At 43.5% G+C, this 17,449-nt stretch overlaps 2 protein-coding genes across 2 annotated transcripts; one reads left to right on the forward strand and one right to left on the reverse strand.

The window, feature by feature from the left end:
- Positions 1 to 1,260: 1,260 nt before the first annotated feature.
- mylpfa (myosin light chain, phosphorylatable, fast skeletal muscle a) lies at positions 1,261 to 5,052 on the forward strand. Its single transcript, XM_079233151.1, has 7 exons — positions 1,261 to 1,393; positions 2,007 to 2,105; positions 3,217 to 3,292; positions 3,383 to 3,487; positions 3,983 to 4,061; positions 4,156 to 4,204; positions 4,322 to 5,052. The coding sequence occupies exons 1-7, from the start codon at positions 1,391 to 1,393 to the stop codon at positions 4,421 to 4,423; spliced, it is 513 nt and encodes a 170-aa protein (XP_079089277.1). The 5' UTR covers positions 1,261 to 1,390; the 3' UTR covers positions 4,424 to 5,052.
- A 2,934-nt stretch (positions 5,053 to 7,986) lies between these two features.
- Positions 7,987 to 14,951, reverse strand: tbc1d10b (TBC1 domain family, member 10b; the record flags this gene model as incomplete). Its single annotated transcript, XM_079232577.1, has 9 exons — positions 7,987 to 9,169; positions 9,326 to 9,480; positions 9,649 to 9,838; positions 9,922 to 9,987; positions 10,992 to 11,106; positions 11,892 to 11,998; positions 12,872 to 12,979; positions 13,067 to 13,166; positions 13,939 to 14,951. The coding sequence occupies 9 exons, from the start codon at positions 14,949 to 14,951 to the stop codon at positions 8,240 to 8,242; spliced, it is 2,784 nt and encodes a 927-aa protein (XP_079088703.1). The 3' UTR covers positions 7,987 to 8,239.
- Between the last annotated feature and the right edge of the window lie 2,498 nt (positions 14,952 to 17,449).

The following is a 17,449-nucleotide window of genomic DNA, read 5'->3' on the forward strand; positions in this document are numbered from 1 at the left end:
ATGTTTTCATTATAATCATTTTTGATTTTACTTTAGATCTCCGTACTTCCCTCACTGCCTTTGTCTCTTATAGCACACGGTGAATTGTACTCTATATTTTATATGGAATATCTTATCAATTAGGGCTTTTTTATATTTTCATTCTGCTTTTATTGTTTTTTGTCTCCAGGACTTAAATGTATTTCTTGCTTCACAATCTAAGATAATGATGTTAATGACAAAAATATCAAACATTATGATTCTGAGTGATATTCTCAGTTAATTAACAGAAAGGTCCTTCTTAATTCATTCAGTTCAATCAAAACTTTAAATAGAAACAACTAATTACATACTTTTATAGTTTATTTATTCAATTTGACTTTTTCAAGAAGTGAACAAAATGTATAATTATGTTCTTTCTTTCTTTATAGTTAATTGTCATGATCTAGATAAATACATTCATTATGAGAAATAAGAGGTAAAAAGGTAAAACATAATAACTAAAGATGTGTCCTAGATAAAGTGAAGCCCAGTAAGCATTAAGCATCAGGAAGTTACAGTATGTCATTTATTCTTATACACAAAAACAACTGTGTGAGCATATCCAAAGATAGATGGTCTAATTTGCCCCATCAGTTATTTCAAATAACAACCTGTGCAGTTTTTCAAAGACAAACTCAAAATATTTGTTCTCCCATGTTGTTTGTTGTGTGAAGAGATATTTTAATGAGATGATACAACACATCATAATTAGTTGATACTCTGTGTTACTACAGAGCTCCCCCCGTCATATCAGTGATGGGAAAATCCCAGATTTGACATTGGCATCATTACAACTCGAAATAAGCGAGCCGAGCCGTGCACATACAGGGTCAGAGCTGCTGAGCGTATAGAAAGCTTGGATCGCAGTCCGTAATATAGCAATGGACATCACAAACCAAAAATAAAGTCGGCCAGAGGCGGCGGCGGCTCTCTGCATGCAGATGGAGGTGGACAGAAGGAGGGTGGAGGGACAGTGTCCACTGGTCCAAACAGCATCTATGTCCCGAATGTCCTTATTAGTCCACGTGGGACTGCAGACCAGCAGTATGGTCCCCCAGCTATCAGGTTTACTTGATTCCAAGACTCCTGGGTCTATTTCTGATCTCCTGTAAGGTGATACGCTCCCCCGCCATTCTGTCTCCTTGCCTTTAGCCATCAGTTCATCCTTGACCATCCTCTCTCTCTCCTCCCCCTTCTCTCTCCCCAGCTCACCCTCTCTCTTTTTTATCCCCATCCAAACTTGAGGCTGCGGCTAAAGTTAGACCGGCCTTCGCAGGGGTATATAAGCCCCCGGAGATGTACGTATTACGCGGCTTCACACTGTCTTCTCCTCCTTGATCAGCCAAACCACCACTCTCACCGTCTCAAGATGGTGAGTACCAAGTTTCTCACATCTCTGCACTCTTCTGGTGGAAATATCAAACCAACCCCATGGACTATAACTCTTATCTGCATTTCGTTTTGGTCGAAGCTTGAAATAATTTTAACTTTAAAAAAAGATGGGAGCCTTTGTCATCACTTGATCATTTTTGTCATATTTTTTGTGGACTTTTGGATAATTGCAGTTCTTGGTGATGCTGTTTTAAGGATGCTTGGGTTGTTACATTCTAGTATGCCAAACTCAAACATCTGGAGGATAAAAAAACAGACCACGTTTATCTCATATTCTCAACAGGAGGTTATGGCCTCTTGACATAAATCTGAGAGACCATGACATGATTGATTGGAAGAAAAATATCATTCTGCTTCACAATTTTTACATTTGCCTTTTCATTTTTATAGCGTTACCCTTTTTGGCTTCTAACAATTACTCAAATTAAAGGATGAAAATGAAAGCTGTTCAAAGGAGAAAGTCCCTATTTTTGGTGGACATGTGCACGTCTACATCGTTTAATCTTTAGAGGCCTCAAACCAAAAAGGTTTGGAACTCGGCTTCATTGCTGTGAGTTTTTCTTGAAGTTTTCCCTCATGTGTTTGTCCTCCAGGCACCAAAGAAGGCAAAGAGGAGGCAGGCAGCAGGAGAGGGTGGTTCCTCCAATGTGTTCTCCATGTTTGAGCAGAGCCAGATTCAGGAGTACAAAGAGGTGAGCTTTGTCCGGCCACACAGAGACACTCCATCGCGACAGCCAGCTCCTTATTCTGTATCCTGCATGAGCGTCGGATGAGATAATGGATAGACACAAAGATGGAAAGAGACAGAACCTAAGCCGTTGTAATTTCAGGGACATTTCTTGGACCAAAATTAGAGTTTAGTTATGCAGCTCTTGGATCCATTTCCACAGCAGTTGCTATTCTGCATGCAGCTCCTCTTCTCCCCTGACAATTCAATGAGCACAAGAATGTCATTAGGAGGAGCTCTGAAATATCTGTCACCATCTGAACGCTCCACATTTCATTCCCCTTTAAAATCCCGCCCCCCCTCCCGCCCCCCCCAACTCCCAGCTGTCACTCAAACATCTTCTTAAGGCTGAAACGAGCAGAACAACTGGACCTCTGGTGTGGTGCAGAACAGAGAATGTGTGTTTAATCTCTATTGAACGTTATTCGATGAGCAGAAAGAAAGTGTGAAGACCATGTGTTGTGGTTCACTAAGGTCAGGAAGATTAGGTTTTATAAGGAGCTGCCAAGAGATTGGATAAAGATGGTGTCTGCGTTTTTTAATGTGTTGTCAAGGGATATGTGCTGGCAATATGGAAACACGCCTCCTGCGATAAGTGATACGGCCGTCTTGAGTGCCACTTTGGGAATGTATGACACGATGATTGCGGTGATCTTAGCACGTGGTACAGATGGAAAGAGAGCAGGGATGTGTTTCGTATTCGTCAGAGCGAGGAGAAGTGTGTGTGTGTGAGAGAGAGAGAGAGAGAGAGAGAGAGAGAGAGAGCAAGAAATAGGATGGCAGGGGGAGAGATGACAAGTGAGTTCAGGTTCAAGAGGTTAAGTTTCAGAGTGGATCAGACAGCTGTTCCCTAATGATGCTTTCCCAAATTAACATGTAAGGAAAGACTCGGGGCTACCTTAAGCCATCACCCCACAAGGCCACTACAGTCAGAGGGTGCAGCCTTTTTCTTACACAATATCCTCTAACAACATACTCACCAGCTGAGGACAGGGGAGTCCCTAAAAGAGGACTCTCCCCCGTCAGCTTGAAGTAATCCCTTCGTGTAATAAACAGTCTGCTTCTCCTCTTCGAAGGCTTTCACAATCATTGACCAGAACAGAGACGGCATCATCAGCAAAGATGACTTGAGGGACGTGCTGGCCTCAATGGGTGAGCGGCGGCGGGGATGAATCTGCATGTGTGGCTACTCGTTCCACGGTCTCTTGTACTGATTCAAATGTCTTTTGGGATGCTGTTCAGGCCAGCTGAACACCAAGAATGAGGAGCTGGACGCCATGATCAAGGAGGCCAGCGGCCCCATCAACTTCACCGTCTTCCTCACCATGTTCGGAGAGAAGCTGAAGGGTGGGCGTCTCAAGTTTTACACATTATTTACATCATACTGTAAACAGAAAGTACATTTAGTGGACAGTGGACTCGTCTTAGGTACAATTTTGAGGTACCGGCACTTGAGTATTTCTATTTTCTGCGGCTAAACAACATTTCAGAGGGAAATATGTACTTTTTGCACCACTGTGTTTATTTACAACAATAGTTATTTATAAGATTTGATATACAGAACACATGATTCATTCTTATAGATAAAACTTCCCAACGGAGTCTGAAGAAAATAAGGTCCAATGTGACCAGCTGCACCATTAACTAGATCAATGATAATGAACCAATTATATAGAAATATGCACAATACTTAACATTTTAAATGCAGAAGCTCTGGACCAGGGGCCCCCTATTCAGTTTGGCCCCTGGTCCTGTGCCCAGTATACATCCGTCTCACGTTTGAAATGCTTCTTCCTCTTCTCAGTCGGTGTAAAGATGAACTAACCGCTCTCTCCTCATCAGGTGCTGACCCCGAGGACGTCATTCTGACCGCCTTCAAGGTCCTGGACCCCGAGGGTACCGGAAGCATCAAGAAGGAATTGTGAGCAATCTTTTCAAAAAATGATTTAAAAGTTCACCACACATGTCCAGTTCATTGTTTGACTCCCACAATCTGTCTTGTTCACTCACTCCAGCCTCGAGGAGCTCCTGACCACTCAGTGCGACAGGTTCTCCAAGGAGGAGGTAACATTATCTGCACCATATAGATCTGCAGAGGACCAGTGTCTTAAACAATATTCTTACAAATATCAGTCAGATGATGGCCATGCTGAATATCCATCCCTCATTCTCTCCCCTCAGATCAAGAACATGTGGTCCGCCTTCCCCCCAGATGTTGCCGGCAACGTAGACTACAAGAACATCTGCTACGTCATCACACACGGAGAAGAGAAGGAGGAGTAAAGACAACGCTAGAAGACAAGAAATACAGAAATCCCTTTGCTTTTCTGCCTTCCCCTTCCTCTTCTTTCCTCCTCTTCCTCCTCGCTCCCCTTCTGTGTGAACCCATGTGCTCAGCCGTTCGTGGTCAAACCAAAGACTTGTCCCACTGACACATGAGAGGGTTGATGCCCATGAGGTGTCCATGTTTGCTTATGGGTAATAGGGGTGATTTCCAATAAAAGGATCATGTAGCACCATTTCCATCCGCAAGCTTTTCTCAAAAACCTTTTCTTTCCTTGCAACCATCTTCTGTCTTCTCACCTCTATATCTCTGTCTGCCCGGTCGCGTTCGCCTCTGAGTTGTGTGAATGGACCCTCTGCTTCCCTCAGCATCTGAGGGGAGGACCGGTTTACTACTGGGAGGGGGGGGAGCACACGAGGACCTCATTCCAAATTTTGAAGATGTCCTCTCGGGTGTACAAGGGGAGAGGAGGGAGGGAAGTTGCAGGTCAGAAAGGTAAAAGTTGCCTCCTTAAAGCGACGACAACTTTTCTTCCTTGAAAAGTGGAAAAAGAAAAAAAAAAAAGATTGAAGGAGGGGAGGGAAAGGGCCGAAAGAAAACATTCAAGTCTTCGATTTCTTTCCCTCCGCTCCTTCCTGCAACCATTAAATCATCTTTTGTTTTCCATAAGCTGGACTATTCCTAGCCTTTCCTCTGTAAAAAATAAAAGGGACAAACTGTGAATAAAATCTCTTTCCTTTTGTACAACAGTGTCTCTGTTCAGTGGCTCTGTGGGAATAAAAATCAAAACCCCTCCTGAATATATAGTGACATCTAGTGGAGCTTCTTAACATCTGGTTGTACAAATATTTCAATCAATCAAAATACATCAAGGTTGAGTTCATCGCTATATGCAGACATTTCAAACACCAAGAAAGACAAAAACAACATGATGATTTAATATATTATGGTTTATTACTCATCACAAATGTCATTATCATCATCAATTAAATACATCAGTTGTAGATCTGAAGGAATGAATTCAATTAGTTATATGATTTTATTTCACTTTTGCCAGAGTGACAATGTAAACTTAAAAACACAAAAGATGCAACGGCATGGGGAGAAAAGAACAAAACAGCTGAAACGCTTCCTAAAACGTTTGCATTGGTGGGAAGAAGTCGTCCTCAATCAACTGCAATCGAGAACGACGGTTTCAGGACCGATGCAGAAATGCACAAAGGACCTGATCGAAATGGATTTCTGGATTCGTCCTCAATATTGCAGCGCTGATTCCACAAGCTAAAGCAAGATTATTAGTTTTGATCATCAAGGCATCTCGAGCCCTCTGAAATAAGATAAATTACATTAATCACCCAGACATGAGCTGCGAGGACGTATTGCTCATTAAATATTGTAGTCCACGGGAATGAAAGCGTGCTCAGAAAAAAAGCCTCCTGAAGCACAACATTCATTCTCTCATCACGGCCGGAGGGGAAGTCAGTGCTGCCGTCACCGCACGCCAGCAACGAGCCGTGGAGGAGGCGGGTTTGCATAGATGTGTTCAGGTGATCCTCACTAACGCTACACTAATCTGTGCCTGTGAATGCACCGGCGTCAAAAGAAAGGAGGGAGGGAGCGCGTGGTGTTTTGTTTGTCTAAATAACGGCCGCGTAAAGACCGCAAATAAGTGAAAAACAATGAGAATGCAGGACATATGTTGGCTACAATTACACGAAAGTCCCACTAATCCTTAACTACAAAAACAGTACAGTTAAAGAGCATAATTTTTTTTGCCATCAAATGTTTTATTTTTTACACTAACTACCTGGCACTATTCATCGTATACTGATGGGGTTCAGTGCAGTTTAATGTATGCATAAATATGTTACAGTACAGAACACTGAGTGTAAATAGTTAGGGAGTTAGTCCAGAATCATCTTGAATGTTACGACACAACCTGGTGAGACAGACACTCAAGATCTCCAATTAAAGAACTATTCAAAACTCATAAATCACTTCTTAGTATATTATACAGTACGATTAAGACCTTCAACTCCCAAAAATGCTGTCCGGATCCCTCGTCTCACCGTTTGTTCTGTCTTTCTACTCAAGTCTGTTTAATACTGCCCTTCAGTGAACCGGAGACTCGTGAACCTTTAGCTGACCTAACCAACAGTGACAGTAAACTTAAATAATAGCAAAAAGACATGCGTGGAGTTTGTCGTGTAGAAGCAGAGGACTTGGCGTGCAAAGAAAAAAAACTTAAGATGATCCCCCTGCGACTAGTGTGTGTAGCCGGCCATCGTTCCAGTCAACCAGGCGTCTCTTACTCACATAGAAAAATAGTTGGATGCAAAATAATAATAATAATAATAATTCATAATATACTATATTTGATTAAATTAACCACTTTGTACATAAATACACCAGAGCCCGAAGGTCAAAGATCAGAGGTTAATGCTACATTGGCACACCTGGCACCTCCAGTCAAGTGGCTTCCTATAGGTCCTCGAGGCAGACTCCACACTACTGAGACTCCTCTTCTACGTCCCGACACTAACGGAGTGGTCGACTTCAGTGGTACTTTGTGACCAAATCACAAGTGCAAAAAAAATCTTCCTTCATTCTCTTTTAGATACTTGAAATCACATTCTAATCGGTTAATGAACTCGAGTGCTTACCCATGCTGAAATTTGGCTAAATAAAAATACATACGTAGGGTTTTTTTTGTTCGTCAAAAGCAAAAAATAATATTCATTTTACAGATTTTGGTCTGCAGGACTCGTGCGCAGTCACTGCTGGGCGTTGCACGCAACCAGTTTATCAATTAGGTTGCACCAGCTTTTTTTTTTGTTGCAAAAAGCAACCTCCAGACACAAGAAATTGAAATAAAAACAAGAAAATTCTCCCTGTGTTTTCTTTTGTCAGAGACAAAAAAAAAACACACACACACACATCCACTTCATGGTGCCTGGTTGTATTCTTAATGTTCTCCCTCTTTACGTCCGTGTACGTCGCTCCATTTCCCCCTTTAGATTTATTCCACTGCAAGAAGAATTTGGGGAAAACCACTCAGGGATCTATATATATATATATATGAAAAAAAAAAAGCAGCCAGAGGGAGATTGAAAACAGGGAGGCCACACAGAGAACAGCAACACATCTCACTACACTACTAAGGCACACACTCACTCACAACATTTAACATGACAATAAATACATCCTCAACAACATTACGAGCATTTCTGCGTTCAGTGCCTGTGTTTGAGACGACTTCAAATGGTTTTCTTTTTGTCGCAGGCAACTAGATAACAAGTCCACAGAGGAGAAATGACGGGGCACGTGGAGCGCTAACGGGAGCCTATGTGCTGCAGGTAGACTTCATATTTACATACTCTATGGCACCAAAACTATTTCTGCAAACCTTCAGTTCATCAATGTTTTTTCGAACACTGCCATCCATCTGATTAAAATAATAAAAACAAAAATAATTTGAAAATAAAAAACTAATAGAGATAAAGGCTGTAATCTGTAAATTACAGCCCATGCTCCAGTTTGAAAAAAAGACAAATGTGTCCCATCTTACTAAAACTTGGGGAAAAAGAAAGCATGGAGCGAGGGGCCAAAAAGCTCCTCCGGGTGCTATTAAAACCATGATCCAGTTTTCTCCACCATAGTCATGGGACTACATTATGTTCTTGAAATGATGTGTTAGGAAGCCACCCCTTTTTATTTATATTAATCACTCTGTGTGTGTCGGGGTCTTTCGTTCCCCTGACCTCTTTTTTTGTTCAGCGTCCCTTCTCATTGTCCTGGAATGACGAGTGGAGGAACTAGGCTGAATCTGTTGCTGCTGCAGCTCCATTCTTGTCCTCGGCTTCTCCGCCCCCTTTGTCCTTTTTCTTCCCCCCTCTCTTCTTCTCTTTTTCTAGCCTCTCTTTATCCTTCCTGAGCCTCTCTTTTTCTGCCTTGTCCTTTTCTCTCTTTTCCTTAATTTTTTTCTTCTCGTCGTCCCTTTCCTTCTTCTTGTCTTCTCTGCTCTTCTTCTTCTTCTTCACCTCTTCCTCTCCGGTTGGGACGTTGGCCGCCGGCGCCGCTTCTTTTTTTGAATCTGCAATTGGCGGAAGAGGGGAGTTGTTCGCGGTCGGAGAGGGGATGGTGGGAGTGATTTGCTCAGAGACGATCTTCGGGGACGGGGCTGCTAGAGTGCTGGGCGGCGGTGACGGTGGCGCCGCGCTTTGTGTTGGGGCCGAAGCAGCAGGCGGGCTCTCCTGCGCTGAGGCGTCTTCTGAGGCCGGAGCCGGCCCACATGACGAACCAGATGCACCTCTGACTAAGGGGCTCCGAATGTGGGGTACCGGTGCCCTCTGAACGGCTCCTGGAGGAATAGGTGGTTTATTACTGGGGCCTCGATCCGGGCTCGATGACTGATGCGTCAGACCCTGCATCCCCGAGGGCCCCGAGAAGGAGCCCTTCTTGGTTTGGGAGTGGAAGGGAGCCTTGGACCTGCGGAAGCCAGGGAGTGAGAGGAGGCTGGATGAGGCCCTGAGGGGTCCCGGCGCCGGGACCGAGTTTCCCAGGAACGAGAAGCTGCCGCCGGAGCTGATGGAGGCGGCGCGGCGTTTGTGCTCGAAGATGGCCCTCGTACCGTGGAGGCGGCGGCCCGGCTGGTGCGTCAGCTCCCCTCTGGACTCCCTCCACTTCCTCACCTGGATGTTGCACTCCCTCTCTATGAGCGACTCCGTCACCGGGAGAATGATAATCTGGACGACACATCAGACGAGGACGAGACAGACAGAGGAAGTGATGATTACCAGACTGGGCACTACAGGACAAAGTGACTCAGAACTCGTGTCGCTGAGTAAAAACAGAAGCAGCTTTTGTTTACGAACATGAGACGAGAAGAGAAAGACACCCACCTCCTGTACCAATATTTCCTCTCTGATAGCGTCGGGTGAAATGTTCCTGAGACGCTCCATGGTTTCATACATGCCCTGTAGTTCCCGCAGTTTATCCACAGAGCCGAGCATCTGTTTCAGTAGCACCAGTCCCACACGAAACACTATCTTCACCCCTACAACCAGAGACTTACGTCAGGTTTCTGTCACGCTACGGAGCGGAAATGTTTCTACTTAAGCAAGCATAAATATTGACCGTTAGAATTCATCACTAGAGGTAAATGTGGGTAACCAGTTCAGTTATAAACAAGACAGCAGCTGGCTCATGTGGATATGAATGATACCTTCACAGAAGAACATGTCCCATACACGCAGAACACTGGCCCATGGCAAGGTGCGGGAGAAGATGCACATGAACCACTCAGTCATGTAGAGAATCGGGTCAATCTTGAACTTTTTGAGATGACGGTACGCCATTGGACACGTACGCCGCAACAGGGAGAAGAAGATCTCGCCATCCAGCTGGATCGCCTCCTGAAAAGACAGAAATGATGGTGTCAATAAAGCTGAGAAATCTGACAGGAAGCTCTGACAAAAGAGTTGGATCTTGCACTCACCAGTCCAGCGCTGTAGTAGCCGGGAAGATACTTCTCGCATATTTGGACGAGGCACCAAAAAGCTTGCTGCAAAACCAGAAACCAAATTACAACCGTTAAAGTTATAATTGGACCGATAACTGCGTCAACGCCCAATTTTCTTTCCTGCTCCTTCTTTTATAAATAGAACAATGTTCACATTAATAATTGACTAAATCTTCTCATCCTTCCTTCTTCTGGAGATATATAGTTATGTATGAACAAAAATAATTATATATATCCTTTCTAAATATAAAACAGTGAGAAACCTTCAGAAGATAAAGACACACTAACAACTGTCCAAGTGTCAGTAGAAAATAAAACACTCAGCTACTTCAGTACCACTACATCAGATCAAAACACCCTCACACACACATTTATATCAGGGTCTGAATGAAGTCAGGTTTCAAACTGTCAGATTAGGCATGTCCGTGTGGTCACCTTGCTGTAAACATGTCGACCGAGCAAAGCAACTGTAACTCGAGTCCCGTCTGTAGCACAGACGCTATTTGCAGGACACCCTGCCGATTGTTTCAGTCTGGTCAGTGAAGTTTCAGCAGCATCACCGCTCTGCTGTCTGCTACTATTTTTAATTTAGTGCTTTGTTACGTTTTCTTGCACGCCCACTCTCTCTCTCAATTAATGTGTCCAGCGAAAAAGGGATGAACAGGAAGAGAGATCCCGCTTCAAAACAAAAACATAACGTGATTTCTGATCAAGCCTCGCTACTTCAAAAACAAACTGCACCATGCTGATGTTATCTCGTCTTCCTGAGAGCCCGCTGGTCTGGAATCGAGTTGGAAATTGTCTCGTGTAAAATCATGCAGTGGGTTTTTGACTTACGATACAGTCTTGTGTGATGTGCGTTCGCCTTTTGGGATCAAGTAACACAAAAGTAAACTGTAAGGTCCGTTAATGGCAGCAGAAATTCAACACAACTTAAAATCGGCCTCGTGTATTTGTGACGCTTTGTGAAGTAACCGGACACTTCTGAAACCTTTCCACTTCCCCACTGAGTGAGAACCTGTCCCCTCGATGGCTCAGCCTCTCACCTCAGCCGGCATGTGCATGAGCAGCACTGCAGCCACCGGCGCCTGGGCCTGGCAGTAGCCCTCGTCAGGCCGGTAGATGGTGTAGGCCTTCAGGATCCGGTACAGATCCTGTTGCCTGCAGGAACAAACAATACACTAATTAGGGAGGACCACATCTGAGGCATCAGGCTCGACTTAAACAATGCTTTCCTAACTTTGTAAAAATTAAATGTAATGCATAATACATAGATATAAATTAAATGAATTGCTATTTTTTTTTTTGAGAATAGATTGTACAAAAGCAACTTGGTAAAACATCTTCAAAATTAACAGGAATTATGATTCAAGTGTAAACTTTTTTTTAATGCAGCAACCGTTTAGTCAAATCTTAAAAAAAAAATTCAAATTCCAGTATATAATGTATTTTGTATATAAATAAATTGAATAGATCAGCCCCATTGTCACCGATACCCGATCCAGTTACTTGGTGCAAACTAATATCCGGTGGATACTTGAGCAGGTGATGCACCTCTCGTTGACTCATGAGGGGACAATTATTTATTTTTTTAGGGAACAATGCAAATCAAACCAACAGACATCTGGCTGAAAAAAAAACAAAAGTACCTGAAAATAAAAATTGATTATCCTCTCTAAGAAAGTAAATGTCTTGTGATTTCATACTTTTCATTTATTTTCTCATTTTCAGTATCCTCTATTGGTATAATTTTCTGTAAGTCATTCTCGGATTTTAATTGTAATTATTCAACTATCTTTTATATATTTACTTAATTTACTTCCAATTATAACAATGTTCTCGGTTGTGTCTGCTAGTGCTGACATCATTTTTAAGATTGCAGTCAGTGTGCAGGCAATCATGTGTCAATCATGTGCGTTTAGTCAGACTTTAAATTAATTTTTTACCCGTGGCCACCACGAGCAGCAAACATCTCATGGAAAGGAAACTGTCTGTGGAGATCTTTCTCTATAATGTCCAACCATTTAGCTTCTCCCGGCTCTCTCTCCAGCTCCTGCAGTAAAGGAAAAAATAGACAAGTTTTCAAAACAATTCTCATTAACTCATACAATCAGTTTCTAAATGAGCCATCAAAGTGGATTAGACAGCAAAACCCTGTATGAAAACACATTTGAGTCAGACCACACAAACAATACAAAGCAGACTGCTGGGACCCGGACCCAGCAGAGGCCAGATCCCCCTCCCACGTGGACACAGAGGCCGGGCCGGCAGGATTACCGGTCTTGATAAGAGGCTTACAGCTCGCTAGATCTGCGTCTGCGCCTCTTTGGCACCCCCAAAGCTGAAATTACCCTGCTCAGCCACAACGCCTCATTACAATTGTCCTCACTTTGAGCCAGTGACTCAACCAAATTACTGTAGCTTCTTCAATGTCCTGAAATATTCTCAACCCAGCTACAATCAACTGTATACAAAATAGAGAGAGACAAGTTCAGGGATTAAGAGAGCAGAAGAATAGAAGATCAAACTAAATGTTCATATTTCCATGTAAGTACATTTGTGGAAAACTTGCCACAAAAGCACTTTCAGGACGATGAGAATTTAATGTTAGCTAATAGTGTGAAAATGTGGTAGTGTCAAGTGATAGTTAAGTCCTGAAGATCACCACAGCTGCAAGGAAGAAGAACGCTAACAGCACTTCCTTGGGGCCTCAGCAATACGCCACCAGTGTGAAGTCAATCAAAGTTCATTCATTTTAGTGAGATGCTGGAGGCCTGAATCCATGCATAATGAACTGAACCAGTGCATTTAATGGCAGCGTCTTTGACCTCATGTTTTTTGTTATACCATTCACCCTCTGGGTTAAATTGTAAAATGTTATTAAAAAGAAAACTTTAAAAAAAAGACAACATGGGAGCAGTGATACCTCAAATTTTCCAGGGTTGGCATCCAGGAGCTCTTGGCTGTTTGACAGCAGCTGCCAGGCTTTGGATCTGAGAGAAGATGGAATCCCCTTCCTGCAGCGCAACTTCACCTTTAACGCACAAAAAGACACGCAGGACATCAGCTCTGGCATTACGTCAAGTATAACCAAGTACACATCTGAAAGGCTGATGCGTACCTTCTGGAAGCGATGTTTGATCCATTTATCCCAGTTGTAGAACATGTCAAGCCATTTTACCTCCCTTTGTCTGGCGACTTCAACTCGAACTTCCTTTTCACTGTAATAGTGAGAAATACAAAATGACTCCATCCCTGAACTGGGAAGTACTCTTTTTCTTTTCACAGCTCTACATGTTGCACTCTGATGTGTTTCGACATTTGTAATTCTAATCTAGATGCATAAATGAAATACCTCACTCTCTTACGATGAATTGCTCAGATACAGAACAACATTAACCAGAATGCACTGCCACTAGTGACGGTTAATCAATATTATTTTAATTATTCAACAGAGGAAGAGCAATTAGCTTGTCAGAAAAGTAGAAGCAAATCTGACAGAAAAGAGAGGAAGAGAGCAGATGGGCGTTAGAGGTGATGCCACAGAGACACACAGTCAGTACATATTGAGTCACTAAAACGCTCTCAGCATAATCTGAGTCAGACCAAGGGTAGATAAAGGATGAACAGATATGTTTAGAGCAGCAGAGAAGAAGACAGAGAAGAGAGGACTATGACTGAATGAGATGTTTGGTTAAAGCAAAGTGACCGATTAAAGGAAGATAGGCAGGATTTACATTTATCTGCAATTTCCCCACTGCGGGACTAAAAGGATTATCTTACTTTATCTTAAACCAATTCTGTGGCCATAATCTAATAATATCTCATATTGCAAATAGTGTAATGTATACAGGGAACCTGAAAGCCATACTAAATAGACATCTCTAATTCCAGAATATCTCAGACCTATCTGTGAGACATAATGACTTCACACAGTGATCAATAGTTTGCACATTGGGCGGGGGAGTCATTAGGTAAAGTCATAATACTCACCCTGTTTCACTGAACTGATTCCCACCCAGGAAGCCATATTTATCAGTGCGTCTGACAGACATGCCATTGACCTCTGAGTCTGAGCCCACAGAGCTGCCGTCCTCTCCCAGCCCAGATAGAGACTCCAATGTCCCCGACATCAGGCTGGCTGACTCTAGGTAGCTGAGGGTGTCAGGGGCCGGCCGGGGTTTGGGGCTGGGCAGCGGGAAGACTGGCTCTTGGATCACTGGGACAGTCGGGCTGGGGTATTCGGCTCTTGTGGGGGTGCTGGGCAGTTCTATTTTCATTGCTTCAATGGAAGTGTCAGGCTTGGGGGAGACTGGAGGAGGCTGACTTTGAGGGTTTTGTGCTTGTTGAAGTGGCTGAGGTTTCTCCTCTTCGGCTGTTGCAGATGCTGCCGTTTCAGGGGATTCTGCAGGAGCAGGCGTGGGATTGGAAGCTGCAGCGATTCGGGGTTGGCTCACTGTAAATGGACCATCATCCATGACTGGATTTGGATTGTGTGTGACATGCACATTGGGGTATAGATTAGGACCAGGATTGAGATCAGGAGAGGGGGATGCCTGTTGCACCTCGCTCTGAGCTGATGGCTCACTTGACAGTGCTGGGGTTTCTTTTTCAATATTAAGGAGCTCTGCAGCTTGTGGGTCACAGATCATCGTTTCCTGCTTAATAACATTAGGTCCAGTCTCTGCAACTTTTCCTCCTGAGTCCTCTGTCTGTGGAGCAGCCTTGTGTACCAATAATGTGAGGGGGGTCTCAGCAGTGAGTTTGGGAGGACTCAAGGATGGATGGGGAGTAAAGGGTGAGCCCTCTGACTGTGCTGGAGGAGTGTTTCCAGACAAAGCTTTGTCATTGTAGAGGAAAGACTTGGGCGTGGGCGTCTCTCTGGATGACTCTGGAGCAGGGCTGTTGGTAGCAGGGTGCGCTGATGAGGATGGAGGGATGGATGGAACTGCATGAGGATCACCCAATGCAGGGGGTGATGGGGATAGGGTGAAGAGTTCGGCCATAATTCCACTCTGATCTCTTCTTTACAAATAGAAAGAAAATGATAGACGTAAGTTTTATTTTGCTAGAGAGCAGCAATCAGTTCAGTCAATACATAAAACCTACAGCTTGGATCATAAACAATGTATTTTATTGCAAATCAGCAACAAGTCATGACCCTGGGAACTTTTAACAGTTAGCGCTTGATGCAAAAGAGGACTAAAGTGTTTATGAAAATCTGACTTTGAGTACAGAGTTCCTCTTCTTAAAATTAAATCAGAGAATACAATCGGAGAAGCAGCTGTAGAAGTGGACCATACTTTGAAATCATGACATTTCTTGAGACTGCAGATATTAACACGTCTCATAACTATCCACTTTCAGACATAATTGGGTTTTACTTGCAACTTCAAATGTGATGTTTTTTATATATTATTTCTGCAAATAATTAGGTTTGCAGCAATAAATGTATCAAGTTACAATTCCTCCTTTGCTACACAGAAGCCGAAATCATACAGTCAAATTACTTTACAATAGTTTACATCAGCAACAGTATTTTAGATTAAACACGAAAGCATACAACTTAACGCTCAGCAGACATCACACGCGTCAATTTATAACATCCTGCTTTAACACTATTTCACTTTTTCAGCGGGTTCTTCGTGGTGACAGAAATACATTCTCGATGATGTGTTTCTTCTCCAGATATAACAGTGAACTGACATGTAACGTTATCAACAAAGCACCTCCCGGCAGAACACAGTGCTCCAGTGTTTTGCTGATGAAGCTGGTTAATGGCTCCAGACAGCTAACGTTACTGGTTTCACGCTGGCAGCTAATACCACCATCCACTTTGTTGTCATATCCTCTCGAGAGGCCTTTCTCGAAGCGACTCAACTTCCCGATTCAGCACATAGGAGCAATGTGGTTTACTAATAGCTAATAGTCAACACCCTCCCTCCCTCCCCGACTGCTGCCAGGCCCTGGGCGAACAGCGTCCACGGCCTTGTCCACCCCGCTGCCCCGGTCAACCACAGCTTCGGCTCGGCTGCTCAACTCACCCACAACCGGCGTGTCACTGTGATCCGTCCGCCTGGACGTCCAGGAGGGGGGGGGGGGGGGTCCTATCCGTACGCTCCCCCCGCCACTGCTCCGGTTCCGCAACCTCCTCCTCAGTGAAATTAAGTAACGAGATACAAACAAAAAAGGTGAAGACCACGACAGGAACCCGCTGAATGGGGACGAGGACCTGGAAGCGCAGACGAGCTTGAAATCGGCGAGTTTTGCTGGCTAAGTTACCAGCTAACCTAAGTTAGCTTAGTTAGCTTAATGTACCTATTAGCATTAGCGCCGATAGTGTTCTGTTAGCTAGCTAGCTGCCAGATTGTTTCGGTTGCCTCAGTTAGACATGTTGCTGAGACAATTCCTGACAAATGCAAGGGAGCTTCGAAAGAATAGTTTCCATTCTGAAACAAATTTGACTTTCTTTGTTTAATGTATCCAAGCACAGCGGTCGTGGTACGTCCAACACCAGCAGCCTGCATTTCCTACTGACAGCTACGTGCGTGTTCTCGCCAATGTCCTCGTGCACACGCACGCACCAGCACAGGAGCCACCCTTCCACAGCAGAAATATGCTATTGTATACAAACGATGCATTCAGCATTACACACAGTGGTAGAAGGTAACTAACTACGTTTACTCCAGGACTGTACTTAAGAACACTTTTGAGTTTATTTGTTTAAACTTTATTTTACTTGATTATTTACATTGTATGCCTACCCCACTACATTTCAGATGAAAATGTACTTAACAGTTTGGCATATCTGATAGCTTTATGTATATATATATATATATATATATATATATATATATATATATATATATATATATATATATATATATATATATATATAAACACCCTTGGCATGCCGTCTGTGGTGGCTACAGCTATCTTCAATGGAGTTGTCTGCTGGAGCAGCAGCATCTTGACAGCCGACAGGAAGAGACTAAATAAACTTATCAAGAAGGCCAGCAGTGTGCTAAAATGTCCACTGGATACGGTGGAAGTGGTGGGAGACAGGAGGATGATGGCTAAACTATCATCTCAGATGGACAACACCTCCCACCCCATGCAGGACACACTGGCAGCTCTGTGCAGCTCCTTCACACACCGGCTGCTTCACCCCGGGTGTGTGAAGGAGAGGCACCGCAGGTCCTTCCTTCCTGCTGCTGTCAGGCTGCACAACCAGCTCTGCTCCCAGTAGACCACAAAACACTTGTGCACTATAACTACACTGTGCAATACGTTATTCTGTCCGTTTATATAATATTTCAGTTACTGTGGATTCTTTACTGTTTTTTATTGCTTATTTATAATGCTTGTTTTTTTATCTTGTTTCTATGCCTTGTTTGCACTTTACCCTATGCTGCTATAATCTCATAAATGTCCCCAACGCAGGACTAATAAAAGGATCATCTTATCTTATACTTTTTTTAATAAGAAATGATTAACTAAGGAG

The sequence above is a fragment of the Taurulus bubalis genome (genome assembly GCF_910589615.1).
Source record: "Taurulus bubalis genome assembly, chromosome: 17".
NCBI classification, from domain to species: Eukaryota; Metazoa; Chordata; class Actinopteri; order Perciformes; family Cottidae; genus Taurulus; species Taurulus bubalis.